Raw genomic sequence first — 25,705 nt, forward strand, 5'->3', positions numbered from 1 at the left:
TCTCTTTGACATAGGCTTCACATCATGGGCCAATGATATAGCCCCACAAACTTTTGTATCTTTAAACCCCACAAACCTTCTTGTAGGGGCAAAGTGCATAACATAAATACTTATTTTAAAAGTATATAAAAATAAAAGATATTTTAATTGTCAATGACATGTTGGACATTTTTTTATGTATGGAATTTTGTTGTCTCTTTGTACACTTTATGTGTGGAAGTTAGTTGGCTTCTGCCACTCACTTTTATTTTTTTCACTTTCTCTCTCTAAAATCTCTCTCTCACTCACTTTTTCTCTTATGATTTTTCAACAATTTGCAAAACAACTTTACTTGTAATTAACTCACCACCCTTTCTTAACTTGGGATTAAAAATATCCAACCATCACTAATTGCCAACTCGTCAACTAATTTTTCATTAATTAAGCTAAAACCCATTATTCTCTTATCCTGTTTTTGGCTGTTAAAGTGCTTAACTAAACCATTAATTGACAAGCAAAAAAGAAAACATTAAACAACAATTACTATTTTCTGTATTTTAGTTCACTTAAACCCCTATATCATTAAACCATTTTAGTTACTCTAATTACAATTTTGGGAAAATTGAAAACCACCCAATTTTCTAATTGACAACTAAGCTTTGCTAGACCTTATTGGTCCCTTATGATACAATTACAAAAAAAAGTAAAAGAAAACATGGACCACTATTTATTTATGACATTAAAACAATTTTAATTGTATCAACTTATTTTCTCTTACAAAATCAAATCCTTCATACATGAATTATATTAAGAAATAAAACATAAAATATTTTTAAAAATATGATTAATACTCACCAATCCAACTATTTATTTTGCAATGTACAATATTGTTATTTCATTAAAAAACATTAACTATGAATAAAACTAACATTGTAGAATAATTCAACTCATTATAGAATAATTTTATGTAATTTAATTTAATAAAAGATATTTTAAGAGCAAGAATAATATTATAAAAACCACAAATAATGGACAATTATTAATTTCTTAACATTAAAAAAAAACTCAAGAATGAGGCACATGTGTAATAGTGGATTTCACAAGGGTCAAATTGTAAAAACAAAAACAAAAATGGGAAGCTTCTCCATATTCATAAGAACAAGTATATATGAACAATAATTTATTTTGTTAACAATATTTTTCAATTATACCCTTTTCAACCCCAAGTCTTCAACGAGAGCCAGAAGAACTCCATTAAGAGCAAAACAGAAATAGAAACCCTAATAAACACACAAACTGATCCTTTTTTTCTTTAATTATTTCAAATTTGCATTTCAAGATCTCTGTTCATCAATAAAGGTACTAACTTTTTTTAATTTTTCTGTAAGAAAAATAATAAAGTACATTTCTTTTCTATTCTAAAATGAATCTGTTTTAGTTTTGGGTTCTAATTTGATGAAATGAGCTTAGATTCTTATCTGGGTCAGCTCTTTTATTGTACATTGCTATGTTTTTGAGTTTGATAGTTGGTATTTCTTGTTTGGTTGCTGAGAAAATGTTGGGAATCATAGAATTTGTCGTTTTGAACTGGTGGGTATCTTTTTTTCTTCTTCTAATTTTCTTGGTTTGATTTTCTTATTTTTTTATTTGCTATGAATATATTTGAGCTTATAGTTAAGTGAAAATATTTTTCTCGTCTTGGTTATGTTTTTATTAGTATACTTTGATTCTTTTATTCATGTTAGATTGCTTTAGATGCTTGAACTTTCCTTATTTGGAAATTTCTGGTAGATTTAGGTACAAGAAAAGCTAACTCTTTGATTTAAAGGACTGTGTTTGGCCAACTCTTTTTTGATTGAGAATGATCACCAAATCTGGATGAAGAATTGAAATGGATTTTGAAGTGATAATATTTTTTTAGTATGTGTATGTTTTTAAATTTAGGTATAGGAAAAACCAACTATCGGCTTCGGAATGGTTCTTGGAAAACTCATGTTCAGTCTACAGGAAATCACTAATCGATGGAAAACTAAGGAATTTAACTCTTAGATTCAATTGGAAATAAGGGGAATATGTTTTCTTAATTTATCAAAGTTAGTGGTCTATGTGTTTTTTAATAATTAATTAGTAACGGGCTTTCCTTGAAAAACTTATAGGTAGCTGATGTGTTGCTTTTGAGATCTTAAGCAACAGATAGCAGCTTTTCCTACATTGTTTCGTAAGCTTCTTCTGGACTGGGTTGCACTTAAATTTGTCTAGACATTAATTGCTGAATTACTGAATTCTCGTAGGAAGTGATGAATTGATATATTCCTAATGTGCTTTGTTATCATAGTTTGTAACTTGGTACTGTTATGCATGTTACTGGTCACATTTTACCTTGCTTGCTAAAATATGTAAAGAATATATTTGAAATGGATAACCATCATGCGCGTCATGATCACTTATAGATTTCATGTCACTAAAAACAAATTTTCAAAAACGTGACCGGAAGTCTTGAATATCATTTTAGAAGTTTCCGTTTGTTTTAAGTTTCCTAAAGAATTATTCTGGGATTGAAAAATGTTTGAAAAACAATAAAATAATTGCTTCCTCTTCATGTTATCCTATTTACTGATAACAATCCTCTTTGTCATTTGATATGTTCACCTTTTTATAGGGATTGGTTCTGTGTTGGTTATGGCAAATTCCAAGGGGTCAGCAAATGTTAGAAATTTTATGTACTCCGGAAAGCATGCCTTGCTTCCTCCAAAAATTCCTTTTCCGAGTGTTTCTCCATCATATGTTGATTATGTTCCCAGCAGTGTAATAGGATCAAAAGCTGTTCAAAGGCCTAAGGAAGGAAATTCTCATCACTTACGAACATCATCTGAGACACTTGTCATAGAGGAGCAACCTTCTTGGCTTGATGATCTCCTTGATGAGCCAGAGACTCCTGTTCGCCGAGGAGGTCATCGACGTTCATCTAGTGACTCCTTTGCGTATATTGATGTTGCTAACTCTTATAACACAGATTATGCTGCACAAGATGATTACAGATATAAAAATATGATCATACCTTCTTGGGGATCTCAAGACTATGATTATCATAAAGATGCTAGGCAAGCCTCTCTCTATGCTGATGTAAACCCTACTAAGCAGAGAAATAGGACTTTGATTTCATCTCCAAATCCACTAACACGTCAGAGTGGGCTTCTTTCTGCGAGGGAGAGTGCTGTTACACAAAACTCGGGATGTGCGCTACAGGAAGCAGATGGGATTCCATCTTCATTAAGTGAGAAACAAGAATCAGCTGAATCTAGTCCATATGATTCAAAAGCTTCATCTGAAAGAAAAGATTGTTCTCATGCCAAGTCTTCAATAGCAGAGACTGATACAAAGCGTGCTAAACAGTATGTACTTTTATAAACTTTTCTATTCCAGAGTTTGGTAGATTACTTCTATTTTCTCAATTGGATAAGTCACATGATTGCTGCTATTGGTTTATGATTCTGTTTGTTGTCTTAGGATATGGTAACTACTATTGTTGATGTAGACTACAAGTTAGAGCTGACTTGAATAATGAGAGCACTGATTTGGAAATATGATGCGTGTTGCATGTCATTTTACCTCTCACTTGTGAATTCTATTTTAAACTTTGGATATCTTTCTTACAAATGTCAAAGTTCTTGTATGGCACATTGAATAAAAGTTAGCTGAATCAATTAAGTTGCGATGAAAGTCAACATAGAATAGCACTTAAGCTTGAAAGTTAACCTTTGGTGGGAGTTATTTGTGTTCATAGATTAAAAAAATATGGGGCAGGATTGGGAGCTGGCCAAGTATGGTTACTTCAAATTAATTGGGTACTTTAGGGAGTTGTACCATGTTTTCTGCCATAATTACTGGGTTTCATTTTCTAGATATCCCTGCTAATGGGGTGGCCAGCTCATTATATACTACTATATTAGTATTTATCTATAGTTTTCCATTTGGGAGCATGATGATATCTAGTAGTGTGCATTTTGAAAAGAGTTGATGCCCAATAGGAAGAGGAAAATGATGAACTTATCAATAGTTGTGACCTAGAGGGAATTATAACACATTCAATTTGCCTTTCCCTAATTTGACCTCCCATTTATTCTTTTTCATTATTATGACACAAAAGTGATATGTGGATTCTCCTTTGCAATGCATCACAACTGTTATCTTTTAAATATGTCATTATATGTGAGTTAACCGACCTGGTTATGATTCAGCAAAATTATTTTCAACGAAATCCAAGCATGCCCAAGCCTATCCAATTTTTTTTTACATTTATTTTCTTCTAGTGATGTAACATTTAAATGTCATATTAGGCTCCTTAAAACTGTACAATAACTGAGATTTAATTAGGATTAGTCCTCATTTCTAGCTAAGCTAGAAAAGTATCTTTTCGTTGATTGTTTAGGACAGCTTCCGCTGTAGTTTCTGTGCGCTGAAATTACATCTATCTTAAAACTTTACACTGACTAGAAGCTTGTGATAAGCGATTGATATTATAAATGGGGCCAATTAATGCATTTGAGAGAAATAGTACTCATCTGTATAACTTTTTCTCTCTCTATTTGGTCTGTTCGGTGGTTATTGTTAGAAATTTTACTCTTACTGTGCGTGATAGTATAGTACTGTAAATAGTGTATAGCGGATAAGTTATGAACACTGTGGGAACAGATTGGCAAGTGATGTATGGGATGTTAACATTTATAATGCTGTCATATGTAGGCAATTTGCTCAACGCTCTAGGGTTCGAAAACTTCAGTACATAGCTGAGCTGGAAAGAAATGTACAAGCTTTACAGGTAATTTGCTCATCACTGAACTGGTTACTGAACGTGATATTTAGAGTTTGAAAGAATATGGAATTTTCATTACCTAAAACAGTCAATTTTGCATGCTGTACTCTACAGGCAGAAGGATCTGAAGTTTCAGCTGAGGTTGAATTTCTCAACCAGCAAAATCTCATTCTGAATATGGAGAATAAAGCCCTTAAGCAACGTTTAGAAAATTTAGCCCAGGAGCAGCTTATTAAATACTGTAAGTTTTGATTCTATTTTTTCTTAAGAGCTGTTAAAATTATTGCTCCTTTGCCACTTCACCTTTATTTTTACGTGTTCTATGAGGATACTAGTGTCATGGCAACAAGCCTTAAAATTGGAGTCATTCTGCTTTTAATGAAGAATCATTATTTTAATTTTCATGAACCAAAAGAGTTAACTAAGTGGGGAGATTTTAAAGCAAGAAAATTTGATGTGGGGCATACATAGTATATGCAGATTTGGCCTCCTCTACTATTGTCTTTTGCTCGATGAATCGTTTACTTTAATTTGTTGAAATCGGGCCATTGTGTTTTTATTTTCGTTAAAAATGAGCCTCTTTGAATGAAAGGTAGAAACTGAGTAAAGTTGGCAATTAAGAAAAACAAATTTGGCTCCTATAATCTGAAGTAATGCCTATTTAAGTCCTTATCTATAGTTTTAAACAATTTCTAAAACAACTGCTTTTCTTTTTGGATCAGTGGAGCATGAAGTTTTGGAGAGAGAGATCGGCAGGCTAAGAGCCTTGTATCAGCAGCAACAGAAACCGCCACAACAACAGCAACCATCTTCCAGCCATCGCCGAACTAACAGCAGGGACCTTGAATCCCAGTTTGGAAATCTCTCATTGAAGCATAAGGATGCAAATTCTGGCCGTGATCCTGTGACAGGCTCACTGCGTACTTAGATATATGATTTAACCGGAGACATGTTGTACCACTGTTTTTTACCTTAGCTGGGCTACCACATTGACCGTCATCATTTTCTCCTGGAGTGGGGATGAAATCCGAGTTTGTCCAGTCTCCTTCCCATCTATCCACGATATTTCCACAAGTTCTTTTTTTTTTCTTCTTCCGTTTCTTGGTCCCTTTCATTTGATTAGCATCCTCACGTGCACCTGGTAGTCTCTTATGGAAAATTATGTTTTCCGACAAGATGACTCATCGGAGGTGGTAACTTACAGAGAACAGAGGTTTAATGTCCGGGAGCCTCTCCGCATGTTTAAGTGATTATAATTCAGAAAATTTGTATCCTTCCCGTTGTCCATTAGGACTTACCACTTTGTGGAGTAGATTGTAGTGAAGGATCTGTAGGGCCAATGTTGAATATGCATAAGCTGTAACAACGTTATTCAGCAGAAACGCTTTCTTGTAAAATTTGTTCAATGCAATGTCCATGTCTTGTTGCTGATTTGGTTACTGGGAATTCAACTTTCATTCTACTTTCTGTTGTGTTTTTTCATCTGTTGATACAGAAAAAGTGCAAAATATAGAAATAGTTGTTCAATTGGAGCAATGTGTGGTAACAGTGCCTGATGACAATAACACTGTAAACCTGAAGCAATCAGATCTCTGCAATAATGCCTCTGGAATTCCTATTCATTCAATTGAATATTTATATGAAGCTTAAATAGGCACATAACATTTCATAGCTAAGAAGCAAATAATCCATATGGAATTCAATCAATTAAAGAAAGCAATGTATCAATCAATTTTATAAAACAATAATGTCGGCGACGATCAATTGAAACTAACGATTACGTTCAAGTGAACGACTATTAATCTATATGATCATCATCTTCTTCTTGGTGATCATGTTCCTCGAGTTGAAATTCGGTCATATCATCATCTTCTTCTTCTTGGTGATCAGCAGAAACATGGTCTCGTTGAAATTCGACAATATCACAATCTTGGCGATCAGGAACTGCAGACATGGCGTTATCATCCGCAATAGTCATGATTTTGTCTTCAAACTTGCAGCTTTTGACAGGCTTCTTATTATCAGCCAATACTTCAGATAACCACTCTGTAATCTCATATTCTTCTCCAGGATCATCCGATTGTGCAGAAAGATCCAATTGCACATCAAGATATGAATTCAGAAATTCAGATTCAGGCACAGCATGATCATCCGAAACTAATACATATTCTGCATCACCAACAACAAGACCAACAGAAACAGTTTCTTTTTGACGCAGCAAGTCTACCAATTCGGAAATCGAAATCTCTGCAGGGTCTTCATTGACAAACAAATCAACAGATTCTTCATAATTAAGATCACTCTCAGATTCTTCAGCAGTAACCTTGAGACGCTTTGCAAATTTCAATTCCAACTCATCACTTGCATATTCATCCGGTTTCCTTTTGCTATGGTTACTTTTAATACGGCACAAAACCATACTGTCGCATTGATCAACAGAATATTGTTGCATCACCCAACAGCCATCTTCACCGCAATTTTTCCTGTTTCGATACAGAAATCCCTTTCGGGTCCATCCAATCCCTCTTACCTTTTCACTGTCCTCTCCCTGCCAAATCCCTCCCCTCGATCCCACGTTCCGTTTGATATTAGAACCGCAAACCCTCCTCCTCTTTAAACGACAGAAAACGTAAAGAAAACCATTGTTGTTGTACGTTGCGCCACCCAATCTATCCCAAATCTGCCAGGGTTCTTCATCCCCGTTCACATCACAATCAGGTATCATTAGTCCTGGAAGTGGGGTTTGATTAACCTTGTTTAATAGTAATTCAACAATCTCATCATCACTCGGATCACCAGCCATTATTACTACAATGCAGATTAAAACTGCAACTCACAAGCAACTAACAAAATTAACCTAGCGTTATACTCTTATTTATAGGTTTAGGTTTATAATCGTCTCAATTTACAAAATCAAAGAATCAGAGAAAAAAATTGTATTTATCAAAAAGGTAAAAGTTATTGATATATAGTAAACCTCTAGTTAACATTTAATAATTAATAATTCTAATAATTAATAGAATATTGAGGGAATCAACTTGGTTCCCCGTTAGATAATTAATAATTAATAAAATTTAAAATATATTCTATATGAATATTAATTATTAGAGAGATTTGTTATAATATATATATATATATATATATATATATTTATAGATTAATTTAATTTATATGTGGAATTTTAAAGTGTTATCCAGCTCTAAACTTAATTATTTATTAAAAATAAAAAACTTTTCATATTTCTAGTGTAAAAAGATATTAACAATTATTTTATTTCATGAATACAACTTATTGATAATTATTTGTTGGTTTAGTATCAAATTGACATTTTTTTAACTGAATATAAAATTATTTCTTTTGAATTGAGTGATTATGAAGTGTATTTACTTTTTTTACCCCTAAAAATAGATAAAACAAAGAGAAATGGATACAAAAACTAGTGATTTAATCCGAAAGAAAGTTCTTTTGCTTGTTAAGCTAGTAAATATGTTTCTCTATTATTCTCCTGCATGATGTATTGGATCTCAAATAAATCTGAAAATTGCCGAGAAATTTCTTAACCTGGATCCTTCACTGGAGTGTATTTAGTTGGCCTTTTTTATTATATAATATTAATATTAGGTTTACGAATGCTTTAAAATATATTGGGATAATGTTAAATTAATTCATAAACTATACATATTTTTTCAATTTATTCACGAACTTTAAAATCTCTCAATTGTATATAGAAAGTTGCATTTATTTCAATTCGATACATATGGTGACGCGACATTCATTCATTATTGTAATTTTATTGAGGTGGAAATCATTTTTGTCAGCCACGTCATCATATTATGACCTCGTATATCAAATTAAAAAAAATAAAACTTTTTTACTACAATTGAGACGTTTTAAAGTTCGTGATTAAATTGAGAAAACATGTATATTTTATGAATTTTTTTAACCTTGCTCCAAATATATTTTATACTTTCTATAATTTTTTCTATACAAATTCAATAAAATAATAATTCTAATAATTAAGAAATTTTTAATCTGCCATGTCTATTAATTATTATAGGGTCTAACTGTATATATAATTATTTTATCTTTTTGTTAAAATATATGTATATGTATGTAGGGGTTTATACACTTCGGAAAAATCCAAAAATTGAAAATTCTCTAAAACCGAACAAAAGTCGAGGATTTCTAAAATAAATTTTCTAAAACCATACCATAAGTCACTTTGATACGAAAATTTTATTATTCAGTATTCTTCGGTGAAGATTTGATTTTAAATTTTAACTCTTAGATATTATAAGATATGAAGATCACCAGCATGTACATATATTTTTTCTCATACAATTTTATTTTTGGAGGGATAAATGACCTCAGAATTAAATTAAAAAAATCTTATGCTCAATTAAAAATAAATCAAACAATTATATTTAAATTTTACACGTTTTTTCACTTAAAATATGAAAATTAGATAGAAATCCATGACATTTGTAGCTTTGATTTCTCATCCAATCCAATTCGTTCTCACATTTTTAAAATAGAAAATTCAATTTTGCTGCAATAAATGAAAGAACAAAAATTGTTATTATAATGAAAATTTTGAAATTTATCTACAATAATCGAAAGAGAAAGAAATACGTACTGATCTTACCCATCGAAAGTCTAGTTTCTACTTTTCTTATTTTAAAAAAAACACCAAAATAGCTGAAAACAACTTTTTCAAGCCTAAAAAAAAAATAAATCAAACTTTATTTAGAATAGAGCCCTAGAAAATAATTGTTCATTTTATTAGTTGCTCAGTTTAAAATAAAAACAACACCATTAATATTTTAAATTTTTACAAATTTATCTTTATTTTTTTATTATAATTTATTAAATATTATGACTAATTCATTTTTAAAAGCTTAATCACCAAAAAATGCCAAACCTATACGTTTTGTTAGAGGTGGCCATGGGCCGGGTAGCCTGTGAACCGGCTCGGAATTGGCTCGGTCAAACCTGGCCTGGAACCAGTCAAATCCGGAACCGGACTAAAACCGGCCCGGAACCGTACAAAGGGCGGTTCCGGGCCGGTTCCATATTTGTTGAACCGTGAACCGGGAGTTCCGGGTCGGAACCGGTGGTTTAAGGGTCGAACCCGTTGATAAAAAATATATATCATATATTTAAAATATATATGATATCTTTAGGCTTAATGGCGTAAAAAACCATAAACTTTAGCGTGTTTTGCAAATTTAACATAAACTTTTAATTTTGGCAAATTAAATCACAAACTTTTGATTTTTTGCAATTTTAACACCGATCAATTTTCCTTCAAAAAAATAGAAAAAATGCTGATGTGGACGCCGGAATAGTGGTTATTCCGGTGTACACATCAGCATTTTTTTCACAAAAAATTGATCGGTGCTAAAATTGCCAAAAATCAAAAGTTTGTGTATTAATTTGCCAAAATTGAAAGTTTATGTTAAATTTGCAAAACACGCTAAAGTTTGTGATTTTTTACGCAATTAAGCCATATCTTTATCATATAATATATTTATTTTTACAATAAAATATATGTTATATTTGTTTTAGTTAAATTTTTGGTTAATATTTTATTTTTTTTTAAATTTTTTTTTTCTTGTAATACTATCTCCGTGAGTTATTTTATTGTTAATTACATTTTTTAGTAATTAAATTTTAAATTTATTTTTAATTTTTTTCTAAACCGTCCTAAACCGGAACCGGAACCGTCCGGTTCCGAACCGTCATAGAACCGTCTCTTAGGCGGTTCCGGGCCGGTTCCACTTTTCCTTGAACCGTGATCCGGCGGTTCCGTACCGGAACCGCCGGGTTATGAACCGTGGCCACCTCTACGTTTTGTGTTAGTTATAGCCAAACTTTTAAAAATCACCAGATTTAGCCCGATCTAATCACCTATTCATCATATAGAGAAATCATAAACAACCCTTAGATAAGGGACTTAGTCAACCATAGTTAAACAGACATTCACTACTAAACAATAACTAATAAGAATAATGAAAATTAGAGTGATTACCTTAATTAGAAGTGTAGAGTAATAAATCATATAAAACAATTAAAATTCAACTAAAATAGGTTGCATTCAATAAGTAAAAATCTTGTTCTGACAATAAAAAATAAAGCTTCAAAATCCAACATTGTGAAAAAGATGGAGGTATAAAACCTTAAAACTACTTTGCTCCTAACTAAAAAAGAAAAAAATTTTAGGTAGACTCGTTTCACCACGTTATTTATAGACTAAACCTATAATATTATAACACGTCATTAAAATAATGGCATTATCGTAATATTACTATTCAAAGTGTAAATAAGTAATAAACAAAATTACGATAGTGCCACTATTTTAATGACATGTCATAATATGATAGGTTAGTCCACGGATGACGTGGTAGACCGAGTCTACCTAAGATTCTCTCCTAAAAAAGACAACTAAAAATGGATGAAATATTCTCTATGAAGTATATGTATTAATTTGAGATAAGGTGCCTTATATAGGCAATACAAATGGGAAAATAAAAGATCCATGTACAAGTTGTGTTTGGCCAAAAGTGGAAGTGGTCCCAAATTATATCTCTTGTGTTTGAAGCATGAAAAGCCTATATTTTTGCCTTTTCTCGATCCAAGACACCAAATAAAGCCGGTGTGTCGGATTGAGACACTATAATGTCCCCCCAGCTTTATCTAGTCTCGAATTAAGGCACAAACCAAAGAGGGGTGTTTCGGATCCGCTGCACGACCACGAACTTCAAAACTTCATAACTCGGTATAAAAATATCCAAATGAGTTGGTTCTTGAACTCCTGAAAAGTTTAGGATGTCTACTTTTTTTTTATGAGAACACAAAACTCGTTAGAAGTCTCTAACTAATCCAAAATCGTCAAATAGTGCAGAGGGGTCAGATTCTCAAATGTGATTTCAGTGTCTGTTTGCTTCAAGACTTTACCCTTTATCAAAATCGTCGATTCTTCCCTCTTCTTATGCCAAAATACTCTGCAATACTCCAATATCCCTAAAACACTCACACATGTTATAAAGTATACAAAATACTAAAAAAATACGGTGAAACATAATAAAAGCATGCGGAAACAATCAATACATATGAGTATTTTACTCCTATCACATACATATTAAAAAAATTAGTATATTTAGTAAGAATAGTACTAACTCCCTATAATTTCTTATTAGATAATTAATATATTATTCTTTTCTATCTATTTTTATTATTCAATAATTCAAAATTACTCATAAAAAATATATAAAATTATTTTTATTATTTTTATTATTAAAAGTATTAATTATTGTGGTTATTAAAGCTATTATCAATTAAATTTAGCTGACTAAAAGTTAATTCAATTAAGAATGTTTTAGACATTTATCTAGTTACTATTTTCTAAAAATAGAAAGAAGCCTATAATTTAATACGCTTAAAAAAACAAACCTATTTTTTATGGATATATTTAACTGTAGCAAATACAAAAAATGAAATCTATAATTCAATTAATGCCTTCAACATCCAATAGACATAGAGTGCCATTTGAATTCAAGTTCATAATTTACAAAAATAAATGTAGTTTATTAAGTTAAGCTAACAATGTAAAAGGAATATATGGCGGAAATTTATCAATTTTCCCCAATTATTATAACACTATAAAACATTTTTAATTCACTTCATTTAACTAATATGAAAATAAAATAAAATAGAATGTTATCAAATTAACACAAATATATAGACCGTAGATAAAAACATGATATGATGTCTCAAATATAAATTAATAATTGAGTATGACAGGAGGATATTATTTTATAAATTTTCGAAGAACTTGAATTTTTTTCCCCTAAGGTATTGACTATTGGTGCATCATCTCTAAGTCTCAACAATCTATTTTGGGGCTTGGCGGAACGCTATCTATAAATTCACTGTCTTGAGTTGTATTTGCAAAAAAAAAAATCAAATTTGATTAAACATGCAAACTTAAATTTAATAAATCAAATATCAGCGATAATTAAATTGTTAACTTTAATAAAAAAATAAAAATGAAGAGGAAGAGGAAGACATGTAGATTTTTAGATGTCATACTAGCTCGTTAAATTTTTGATGTTATTAATTTGGGAGTTGTAATTAATAATTATATGAACATTCATGTATAAATCATGTAAGCTAATATTACAACAACATTTAGATGATTCATGAGAATAAAATGTTAGGCATAAAAAATTAAATATTCATATTTGTATTTAGTGTTTAAGATATTGGAGAAAACTAACCATTTTAATGAATTTGATAAATTGTCAAGTTTATTATGGAATTTGGCAAATTAATAAAAATATAGATAAACCATAGCGTTAGATTCTTACTTATGGGGTTGGATTTATGTTGGTAATTAAATCAAATACATGTGTCCTTGTATAAGTAACTGCCATCCAAACTAATGAAAATGTGCGAACTAATTAATTATGAGTACAAGACTCTCTCTCTTTCAAATGTGGTGCTCTCACTTCTTTCTAAAAAGATACTTCTTTTCACTTCATCTTTTTGAAAATAGGAGAGAATAATCTTTTCGGATAGCCTGAAAATCATCTTATCCCTGTCTATATTACTAGTTTTTCTAAATCTAGTTGTCTAGTTCAATAAATTCAAAAATAAAAGTCTAATTTTTGCTTGATTTAGATTTTGTTTCTTGCTTGTTAGCAATAAAGTTTAAGTCTTTTTCCCTCCTTTGTTTATATTTCTTAGATCCACAAAAAATTTTAGTGTTTGTTTGAGATTTAACTCCAAAGTATTGTAAATCTAAAAAATAAAAAGGATATGGATCTATATCTATAGAATTTTAGTGAAGATGAAGATCGGCAATCGGAAATAGTAGACTTTAACGGTTCAAGCGGTTTGATTGACAAATCGGTACAAGAAAATTTCGAGACACCAACGATTTCGTTGTGTTAAGTTTTGGGGATTTATATTTAGAATTTTCTTTATTTTTCGATTTCTTTTACTTGTATCTTATTGTCGTCTATTATTTTGTAGTTTAATTTTTTTGAAAGATCATATGTAAATTCTTATTTATGACTTTCATTCCTTATAAGTAGAATCTTCATATTTAACTCTACTTTGGAAAAAAAACTAATGAAAATGTATAAATAATGATAAATTGGTGTAATTAGTTGTAGATTATGTTTTTTTTGTTTATACATTTAGATTAAGCTTAGTTTATAAATGCTTATTAAAATGGAAATGGAGTGGGTGCCGTAGGAGTAGGACTATTTTGCTTTCGGATCTGGTATACTATGATTCTTATGAAAAGGAAAAAGTTATATGAAAAATTATTTGTAGTAAAATATGAGTTGGCCAGTTTTGAAAGAATATATAAATTATTTAAATAAATTTAAATTTTTACAAAAGCCATTATTCAACAACTATTTCTGAATTTAGCAAGAAATTTTATTAGCTGATAAAACTCGATTTTTTGCTCTATTTAAAATATTCTTTTGGAATTGTCTTTTTAGAGAATTATTTTTATTTCAAAATATATATTATTTTTAAAGAAACTGTACAAATCTAAACATAATCATAAAAAATACATCAACACGAAAAAAAAGGTTAAAAAGAATCTTTATAGTATAAATTAAAAAAGTATTAATTAAATTAAATTTATCTATGTTATAATTTATAAAATTAAATAAATTTGATTACTCACATTCTAATAAATTTAAGAGGATACTTATTCATTATAATCAGCAATAAATATACATACAATATTATATAGAATTAGTTACTATTAGTTCTATGAGATTTTGTTTGATCTATTACTTTTTTCATGAATTTAAAAAGAATAATATTTATTATTTTGTATTTGAGTTTTTCTTAGCTAACACCCCCATTAAAGGGGAATTTCAATCAACTGAAACATAAAAATAAAAAAATATTTTTAAAAAAAAATTGAAGGAGAAAACAGTACTTTAGATTTAAACTCATGGAAGATAATAATGATTAACTTTTTTATATATCATCATAAGTAATAGTACCTTTTTGCTAAAAACAATTTGGCCTAATGCCTTCAAAATTCCGATTTTATAGCCCGTTTTCGATCCTATTTTAACGTTGAAAACTCGTCAATTTTGCATTTTATAGTTTCAATTGTACCCCAATTTTTAATTTTTATTAATTTTTTTACTTAAAATGATGAAACCATTCAATTAACCATGTTTAAAGATAAAATTACATTCATTTCTATTCAAAAAAGTACAGATAAGTTCTTTATTTTTAAAAATTAACTAAAATCATAATCATATTAAAACTAATTTAATTCTGAATTAATTTAATTAAATATGAATAAATTTTAAACATGTATAATTAATATATGCTATACATGGAGAACGTTTTTGAATTTTTTTCAAATGAAAAAGACGTCAATTTAATATTTCATGTTACAATTGAATTGATAAAATGTGAAATATGATAAAATTGACAAGTTTTCAACGTCAGGATAGGATTGAAAAGGGATTATAAGGACGATTTTTTTAAGATATTAGGCCAAAACTTTTCTATTTAAGAAGTTGTTTTATTTATTGCATATTTGAATATCTCAAATTCTAATATTCATTTTAATTTTATTGCGTATTTTTAATATAAATTCATCCTCATATTTTAACGTTTATTTACTTAACTTATGATTATATAAAATATAAAATAAACTATGAAATATTATTCATAGAATACATATAAAAATGATAATATAAACAACATTACCAACAATATAATAGAAATATTTATTTGACCAGGAGAATATAAATTTTAAATTTAATTGATTCCGAAACATCATTTCGAGAGCCGCATTGATCCTTTGTTCGATAATATTTGAAATGTAAAAACCGCTTACTTCTAAAATGAATTAGAACTTATATAAAAAATGAAAAATACAAAACAACGACCACAGTGGGAGTCGAACCCACGACCTTCTGATCCGAAGTCAGACGCGCTAATCCACTGCGCTATGCGGTCCTTCGTGCTTTCTAATGTTAACTAATTATGTATATAGTATACAATTTGGAGTATCGGCAACAAAGTGCTAGTAGTGTGTCTTATTTTGCTAGGCACATTGAATTTAGGTAAATAATGGCATTGGCAGCTCATTGATCTCTTCTCAAATTTGATTGCACAATCCCCTATTTTAGATTCATTTATGGGGCCAGACATTCTATCTCTCATTAGTTCATGACAATAATATAGTCAAATTTATTATTTTAATTTTTACAGTTAATTTCAACCACTTATTTTGTATTTTTTAATCATCATTAAAAATCATTTTATTCAATATAAAAATTAATAACAAATTTAGTTTTTATTTTTTTAATTCTCAAAAGTAATTGATATTTTCAAAAAATATATTTAAAATATTTAAACAATTAATCAAAAGTGTTTAATAGAAAGTTACTAAGAAAATACCTAATTAGATTACTGTTTTTTAATTTTTGTGCAAACCAAACTTTACCTCTTTTTGTGAGATGTAATGTATATATTTTTTTGATGAATGTATATGAATTTTTATTTTCTTAAAATATAAGTAAACTAAAATGTGACTTTTTAAATGAGATAGGATTAGTGCTTTCTAATTAAATATAAATAACTAAAATCATTCCGATTCTTTGTAAAATCTTATAAATCAAATCAAATTTGTCCTCAAAAAAAAAAATTAAATCAAATCCTAATCATTCTACACTAATGACTATCTTTATTCCTCCAAAAATATTTAAAGAATAACATATTTATATGGCTGGTTAATTTTGGGTTTTAATTCAGAAATTTATTTTTCATTTCAAAAGTTTCTCCATACATAGCCAGCCCTTTAAGCTCATTCATAACTTTTCATCACCAATACAATGCAAATATGAGCCTAACTTGAATGGCTAAGACATCTTCAAATGTATTAAGAGGATGTGAGTTCGAATCACACCTCCGTAACTAACAACTTAAAATTGAAAGTTATAAGAGTCGATTACCATCTTTGACAAAAAAAAAATCATCAATTCAATACATTTGATTAAACAATGTTATTTACATGTTAGAAAAATCTGTGCTTAAAATTATCAGCTCTTTACATCAAGATGCTTATAACACAATTTGTTTTAGTTTATAAACTCATGAAAAATTACTATAATTCCCTGAGATCAGATTGAAAATACTATTCTTTTTCTTTAATTTTAGATATTCATTGTTTTTCCTCCTAATTTTATAGATTCATTTAACTGAAATCCTTCTTAAAGGAAAAACTCCAGTTATCTAATACCTAACTATTAGGAGGGGAAGTAGTTTTTAAAATTTAGGAATAAACAGTGAATTTTAGCCTAAAATTAGGGTTATAGTGATTTTCCTTAAACACATTTACATGTATACATTTCAAACGTTATATGAAAATCAACAAAAGGTCATTTCACCCCTCCAACTTAGCACAAAAGACTAAAATTATCCAAATCCGCATTTTGTGACAAAAGAACTCACAGCTTGTCGATGTTAGAAGTTAGAACGGTTTACACCTTTGACCATCAAGACCAACCTCAAATTAAGGTGTAAACAGCAGGTATAAAACGCAAACTTGATTTTTTTTGATATTTCGTGCCAAGTCGGAGGGATAAAATGGACATTTTTGTATGAAAATATATATAAAAAGCTATGTGGTAAGAGCATCAGGAAGGTTGGTGGGTGAACCAAGAACTTTTCCACCAACATCAGGAAATGATTCATGCCCTGCCATTGCACTTACTTTCCCATCTTTGCTCACATGAACTGGATACTGCATCAAGTGACCTCTCATTTCCTTGTTGTCCTCAGCTGCATATGCTTTCCAGTTTTGTTTTGCAATCTTATTCACAACTTTCATGCACGAATACGACTCCGGTTCCCGAAATTCTCCCTCCAGAACGCCAAGGTGCTCGGCCCAGAGAGACATACGATAACCATATACCTGCATTGATTCAATTACTAATTGCTACTATATGTATAACTAGAGTGGGTATCAAACCCAACTGACAACAAATGATTGGTTCTGTTCAGTTATTATAGTTTTTTAAAATATTTTGGTACAGTTAGATAAAATAATGTCAGATTCTTACATACTGATATGGTTAAAACTTATGACATACAATCTAGGTAGCATGGACACAGACATAGACACAGTGAACGGTGTTAATTTAAGGTTTCTTAAATTAAGTTTCGTGTTTGAAACGTTTTTGAAACGGGACACGTTGATCAAATGAAGTGTCCATTCTGCCTAGCATACAATCATTAGTTCAATGATTTGTAATTTTAATATTTCTTACTTTTTTTATATTCTTTTACTTTTTCTTGAAATCTTTTAAAAGAAGAATTGTTGTTGTATTTCGGTAAAACCACATCAAAGTTCGATTTGATTTCTATTTCTTAAAATATCGATCAGTTTTTACAAAATTCAATTCCGAACAGAACCGAAAATCAATTGCAATACGCTTATGTATAACAACTTTGACAGAAGAGAAGAGGTTCCGTACCTGGCCGCGGGGATGAGAGCGTTTTCCTCTCCATGTATAAGTCGGTTGGTAAGCACCCATTGCGATTTCTGTGTCCCTTGAACCATCCAACGATCTCTGGTTAATGTTTGCCGATCCTAAGATTACATATTCATCATCAACTATCATTCCCTTTGAATGCACATAAATCATAAACCTCCGATATTTTTGCACAGCTGCCTGTTAAGAAAATAAAGAGGTACTCCTATATGTCATTTCACCTCTCTATATTAGTAACACAAGACTGATTTAAATGCATTATCCAGCATATAGCATTATGCCTCAACACTGCATGACAAGAAAAAAATAAACATATTCGGTTCATAGTCGTGCAAACTTTCCACTTAAAACTATCGACCATTCCAAGCAATATAGAACGTTGCACAAAAACTTCTCGAATCTTATTTTTCTATATTTTGTTGTCATTTCTAAAATATTTCTGAAACTATCAAACACTATATTTATAAGTTATTCTTATAAAAAACAAAACTATTTCATTGTTTTCCATTTCGCAATTATTTTCATTTCGAAAATTCTGTTTTTAGTGCATATATATGTATTTGCATTTTATTGTAATTTGTAGCTAACTTCTTCTTGCAGATTATAACTAAGCTTATGCATTAGTTAACGGTATAGACAAAATGAAGCGTACCAGTGAACGATTTTCAGTTTGCAGATTATTCTGGGATGAATTGCATGGACATGACGTTTCACGTTTTCCGAGACAATAGAAGTTTAAATAGTCTTGTGGATGATACTGATCGGAAAGTCCTGCTTGTTTGAGAGCCTTAACAATAATTTTGTACATCATGGCCATTGTTTGTCCCTGCAATCATTAGATATACAAATATCAATATCTACATGCTTATTAATAGTACTAAGACTTTAATTTGTATTTCAATAGTACTGAAACTTTAATTTCAAATCAAAATACTTCAATTTTTTCATATTTAAATAAGTTGCTACAACAATCGGTACCATATTCTAAGAATATGCTGCCATGTAAGGTGGTAAGCTGATGACTGATATAGCGACCAATGTAGCGTTATATTCTAAGAATATACTCTACTCGGTCGTCAAACCATATGGCAATATGGCAAGGTATCACTGCTTCGAGTAAAAAATAATGTTCTGTCACCACTTTGATATTGTTAACAGATAACTATAGTTAGAGCCTCACCCAATAGCGTGGAATGGTTATTTGACAGATATGATTGAAGTCTTGTCTTGGTATCAAATTTAAATATAGGGTAAAAAATAAAATTTGATAGCACTCAAATTTCTAACCTGAAATGTGCAGTTAACGCAAACAAAAGAAATGAAAAAAAAGTCTGACCTGCCAAAACAAAATTTCCTGGACAGCAGCACTGCTCGGAACACCCTCTGGCCACATCGGTATAACTATGTAAACCGAGAAATGCTCATTTGCACTGATTTTACTGGCAACTTTTAAAGCTATTTCCATTGGGATTAAGTTGTCCGCACCTATTTAAACATAAAACTGTAAACATAATTTCCATTATACTAGTATAATTCACTAAAAATCAGAAACTGGCTAAACTTTTACGTCTTTGATTAGACTTAACTATATGATATTGAGACAGTTAATAACAGAATAATAATTGTATAGTTTATAGACCTGCATTTTTGTATGAAGGCCAATAGTAGGAAGATCCGAGAAAATACTGATTCTCTATGTATATAAAATGTTGCGCTGATCTTATTGCTTTTATATATGCGGTATGAATGCTCTTATCTACATTCAGATTCTTCCCACACACAAGATTCTGCAAGAAAAGAGCAATTTTTTGCGTAAGAAGCTACTTGGAATGCTTTTATATATATGTAGATCCACAAACAGCTATAATCAAGAAAAATGCTGAACTCTTCTGAAATCAGCAGAAATGACTAGTCCTAGTTCTAACCTGAGCCACAGCTTCCTCAGTAGCCTTTGGAAATCCCTTCACAGATCCTGAGTCAATTGACCGGAACACCTATGAAAAGATAATAATAGTTCACATCATAAATTGTTCACGCTCAAATTAAAAGAATGATTTTCGAGAAAAAAATTTCTTGCTTACCTGCACATGCCAATTCTCAGGATCTTCTTCATCGGTGACACGCACATTTTGGTCACCATTAATACCAGGCTTGGGAGTGAGTATCCATGAAATACGATCTAGCTTAATTAATGCATCATCATGCCAGTGAGTAACCTTTTTGAGCCTGAAGTCGCGCCATTTTGTTGCTTTTGCCCATCTTTGTTCAAAATTTGTCATTACATCATATGCTGCTGGACCCTCAATTTTACAGTGCAGATCATGCCATGGTTGTCTTGGGCTTTTGACATTAGACTGAACATTTAAACAAAAGATGAGAACCATCATTATGATATCAAAGATCGAGCTACTCTGGATTATCTAGCAGCTGTTATCGTACAAATTTTCTTCTTTTATCCAACAATAAAGGTAAATGAACAAAGAATTGGAAGTATTCATCATGTCGTACTGTTAACCTCACCTCAAATGTCATTATGCAATTTATTAAAACAACTTACTGTACTGCATTGTTATACAGATATAGCACGGAAACTTCTTGAATCTCACGTACCAGAGTTTCATTTTAATTTTTGCAATTGATTATGAAACTCCGGAACTATATATTATAACAGATTCTTGTTAAAAATATTGTTTCAATGTTTTCCATTTTGGAATTTCTCGTTTTGGTGTTTCTGTTTCCGTGCTACAATAGACATTCTGGATCGTAGATGTTTTAAATGGACAGTTAGAGGTGCCAGTAGAATAAAGTTAGGATAATGTTTCTGCATAATGGTGGCAGATAATTCATTTCATGTCAATAATGGTAATAGACAGATAACAATATGAAGTGTCATTTTGGCATGTTTCCATAATTATTGCATTTCACAAACAGTCATAAACACTTGATGGTGCACTATTGAAAGCAATTAAATGGGGACTTAACAAAATACAAAGCAAGCACTTACTGAAAATGTAGGATTATGAAAATCATTTTTAAAGACTGTGTCGAGATCATCGAAAATCCTGTGCTCAGGAGTGTCATATCTTCCGTCACATAGATCAAGGCCGCCGATAAAAGCAGTAATTTTACGATTATTTCCAGAAGCTTGGGTGTCAATAAGCACACACTTCTGATGATGTGTAAAAAGGGTTCCTACAACCTGGACTAGAAGGATCCATAAATAATTAGAACTTTAAAAAGATAAACCAAACAACTTTGTTGAAACTTAGGAGATAAGAAATCACAGTATATTATCATTATAAGAGTACTTTTAGAATCTTCACATAGCAACTATGTTGCACGGAAACTTGTTAACTCTTAGGTTTATGCATTATGTTTCCATTTCCAAAAATGCTTTTGAAACTCCGAAAATTTAGATCTATAACATATTCTTGTAAAAGATATCATTTCGTTGTTTGCCGCTTTAGCATTTTCCATTTTGATTTCCGTGCAACATAGCATAGCATCATGGAACTGCATGAGAGTTTGTAAACCAATTATAAAAGTTCCACACCTGTTGCTTGAAAATGCTAAGCTTATTGCTAGCATAACGAGGTGCAAGCACACACTGAACACTCGAGTGCTTGAAATAATTTTTGGTTTTTTCATCATGGGTCTGCATTACCCCGTCCTGCACTCAAGATCACATAGAACAAAGTGAAATTAAATCCTTATTAAACTGGATCAATGCCAATATTGCATCATGAATATAAAAGATTGTCATCCCTACTGTCACCAACTAAATATTACTAAGAAGCAACAAAAAGAGTTTAGCGACTTTGATCAGAAACTTCTTTCTTTCAAATGTCTACAATCAATTTCACCCAGAAAAATGGCTATGACAATATAATCACTTTAATGATATACTAATTCTTAAAACTAAACAAAATATGGTAAAGGAGCCAGGACCGAACATAAATAATATAAGATTATTGCTTTTGCTGATCGTAAGGACATAGTCCACTTGCAGAAACATTTAAGTTGACATCAACAGAAGCATTTGGCAGGTCAACTACGACAACTGAAATATTTAAAACTGGAGTTAACTGAAAGACGCATAAATCTTTCATGAGTATTACCGTTTTTAAGTAAAATTTGTCATGTGAAGTTTTGTCATCCCATAGCAGCAGAACCACTCGGACCCCTTCCTGTGACTTGTACTTCAGCAACTCTCCTAATGTAAGGTTGCCTCCAGAAGGTAACGGCTTTGTTGGCTCTCTCACAAGTTTGACAGGATGAAATACTGACCATCCAATAATATATATGAGGTGATGAGCTTCCAAGATAGCATGACACATATCTTCCCAACATCTACTATGCTGAAAAACGTTTCCACCATCAAGTAAAATTTCAGGAAGCATACCATCAGGTACATGAGCATCCTGATAAAAAGTCAACTTCCCGCCTTTACGAAGAGGAAAATATGTATTAGGAACTCCTACATAATCTGGTCCAGCACCAACACCATCTTTATATAAAGCATTTTCACCGACTGATTTATATTGAACAGAAATATGTAGCTCAGGATGCGGTTTTAAGCAATTTCCAAATGGACCAATAATAGGGAACCAATCATTAACTATATTTCCTGATATGATTTCTTCTGCAGGTATTTCTACTACTCCTATTAGTTCAGCACCAAGTATGTCGTTATCCTTAACAAGGAACTCCACTTTAACAACAGGGTGAGCCACTGGCACACAGAAATGCTCGTCCCATAACGGGTTCTCACAGTTGGCAATTACTCTAGTTTGAGCTACCGTTGCCCCTGCAAGACAAATAGATACATAGGGGTCACTTGTAATCCTTTTGTTTCTGCCTGAATGCTTGATGTGTCTCTTTGCACAAGGATTTTTGCACTCAAACACAGTAAAACATTTTCTCATATGCTCTGCTGGTAAATCCATATTTGGAAGAGATTTAGCTTCTATGATCCACACATCTAAATCACCATGCAAAATAACAGTTTTAACAGAAGCCACGGACCCGTTAGATTGAGAATTTCGAGGACGGTCATTAGTACTGTCCATTCTGGCTTTTTAACTCAATATATATCAAATTAAGTCTCGTCTCATCCAAGTTATGTCTAAAGAAGCGCCATAGTTCATCAATTTAAACTAAACATCAGACTTAGAAGACGAACATCTAAACATTCATTCAGCAACACAATAGAACTTGCATTGTGTATCTACATCTCCATAAGCTGATCCAATAATCGTCTCTTCCTGTCAATGTTATAGAGAAGAGAATTTCAAGAAACAATAAGGATCAGGCTGAGAAAAAAAACCGGCACTAAATTAACCCATACCAACCCACACAGAAGTGTTAGAGAGTGACAGAGTTCAAAAGTACAATATTTCTTCCAATCAAAACACAATGAAAGAGGACATCAACATCCCTATTTTGATTATTTGATATATAGGAATCATTATAATGCATTGATATTTAGCAGTAAAACTGAATCAAGAAAAAAAGGAGCTAGGAAAAATGCCTATTGAATATGTAAATTCTAAATGTTCTGGCTACACAGAAATACCACACTGGAGATGATTACTAATCAGGACTTAAGCCTGCATATATAACAAACACCAAGCTTCTCTTAAAGTAATTTTAACTTATTCATCAAAAAAAAAATTAACTTAATCCAAAACAGAACCTTGACTTGTTATATTAGCCTAAACTTATCTGTTCATTTCAGAAACTATACAAAGTAATAATTTGAACTCATGCAATCTTTTTTCCTCAGTTTCCATAAATTAGAATTGATTAATAACGTGTCATAGGGGCAAAGCAACCTATCATGCCTCGAAAACTAATACTTTTTTTTATATATATAATTGGGAGGGGAGCTACGACCTAACAGTTTGTTGTCCGGCGCTTATCCATAGCATCTTAAAAATATGTCTATAGTTTATTTTGTTGTGTTTCAAAAACCATAGTATTCATACATAATCATTACAACAATAAAGACATAAACAAAATCAAAATCAAAATTTTCATGAACAACAATTAAATAACATTAAATTAAATGAAAAGATTAGCAATTAGTTTTTGGAGTGATTACCTGAGGAAAGGAGAAAGGAAGAAGAGACGGTAGGATCAGAGGATGGACAAAAATAGTAATCAAGTTTATGCAGGAGATTAAGAAGATAATACAATTTCCTTCTTTTTTTGTTGTTTTTGTTGAGATAGAGATAAAATTGGAGGATACAGAAGCAGCATCGCCATTCACAACAACCTCCATTGCAGACAGAGAGAGAGAGTATGAACCGAAAATGGCGCGAAAATTAAGCTAAATAAAACCAATTAAAACAAACAAAACTAAACAAACTACGGTTTTCTTATCCTATTTTTTTTTAACGAGTGATAACTTAAAGGGAATTTTAAGTATTTACTCCAAAAATAAAAAAATTTGCACTTTATACCGCTATACGTAGGGATGGCGATGGGGCGGAGTGGGGACGGAGAAGTCATCCCCATCCCCATCCCCGCGTCTATGGGGAATCCCCATCCCTGTCCTCATTTAATTAATTGGGATAAAATCATCTTGTCCCCATCCCCATGGAGATTCCCGTTTCCCGTACAATTAAATATAATTTATAAATAATTTTATTATTTTCATAAGATATTTAAAAAAAAAATATAAAAAATACTATTATCTTTTATAATATTATATATTTATAACTAAATAGAAACTAATAAAAGAAATTAAGCTAAATTATTTAAAATTATAAATAACATACTAAAACTTATAATATAATATAAATATGCATAAATATAAATCGGGTCCCCATGTGAACGGGGATGGGGATCCCCATGGGGTGGGGACTATACTTCCCGTCCCCTTCCCATCCTCGTGGTTGAGGAATGATTTTTCCCCATCCCCGTACCCATCGGGGTAATTGGTGGGAATTCTCCGTCCATTAGGGGCGGGTCCCCACGGAGAACGGGGAATCCCCTTTCCATTGCCATCCCTAACAATACGGAAAAATTATAGAAAATACCTCATATTTTTTTTTAAATTTATATTTTTAGTCTGAATATTAAAATATTTATAATTTTACTCTGTTATCATCTGGTTATCATAAGTGTTTCTATAATTCATTTTTTTCATTGGTTATCGTACAATTACCATAACCTTATCATATTTTATTATCATCTAGTTATCATACTGCAGTGTTATGATAATAACATGATAACGTAGTGATACTGACATGATAATCAGACATTGTTTTATACAACATTATCGTATAGGTACCATAAATATTATCATCTTGGTATCATATGATAATGTTATAATAACGACATGATAATATTATGATAA

General features: G+C 31.0%; 2 protein-coding genes and 1 non-coding gene across 3 annotated transcripts; 1 reads left to right on the top strand and 2 right to left on the bottom strand.

Annotated features, from left to right (window-relative positions):
- Window positions 1–1,163: 1,163 nt before the first annotated feature.
- Window positions 1,164–6,238, top strand: LOC126660914 (uncharacterized protein At4g06598). The gene is made up of 5 exons (XM_050354631.2): window positions 1,164–1,338; window positions 2,639–3,371; window positions 4,723–4,798; window positions 4,907–5,033; window positions 5,515–6,238. The coding sequence occupies exons 2-5, from the start codon at window positions 2,659–2,661 to the stop codon at window positions 5,718–5,720; spliced, it is 1,122 nt and encodes a 373-aa protein (XP_050210588.1). The 5' UTR covers window positions 1,164–1,338; window positions 2,639–2,658; the 3' UTR covers window positions 5,721–6,238.
- Window positions 6,239–15,728: 9,490 nt separating this feature from the next.
- On the bottom strand, window positions 15,729–15,802 carry TRNAR-UCG (transfer RNA arginine (anticodon UCG)). Its single transcript has one exon. It is a non-coding gene; the product is annotated as a tRNA-Arg (tRNA).
- Window positions 15,803–17,151: 1,349 nt separating this feature from the next.
- Window positions 17,152–24,678, bottom strand: LOC126659642 (phospholipase D delta-like). Its single transcript, XM_050352960.2, has 11 exons — window positions 24,446–24,678; window positions 22,461–23,606; window positions 21,896–22,012; window positions 21,347–21,541; window positions 20,424–20,696; window positions 20,268–20,336; window positions 19,982–20,129; window positions 19,679–19,827; window positions 18,995–19,168; window positions 18,325–18,522; window positions 17,152–17,762 (listed from the first exon to the last, which is right to left on the bottom strand). The coding sequence occupies exons 2-11, from the start codon at window positions 23,409–23,411 to the stop codon at window positions 17,469–17,471; spliced, it is 2,568 nt and encodes an 855-aa protein (XP_050208917.1). The 5' UTR covers window positions 23,412–23,606; window positions 24,446–24,678; the 3' UTR covers window positions 17,152–17,468.
- Between the last annotated feature and the right edge of the window lie 1,027 nt (window positions 24,679–25,705).

This window comes from Mercurialis annua, linkage group LG8, assembly GCF_937616625.2.
Source record: "Mercurialis annua linkage group LG8, ddMerAnnu1.2, whole genome shotgun sequence".
NCBI classification, from domain to species: Eukaryota; Viridiplantae; Streptophyta; class Magnoliopsida; order Malpighiales; family Euphorbiaceae; genus Mercurialis; species Mercurialis annua.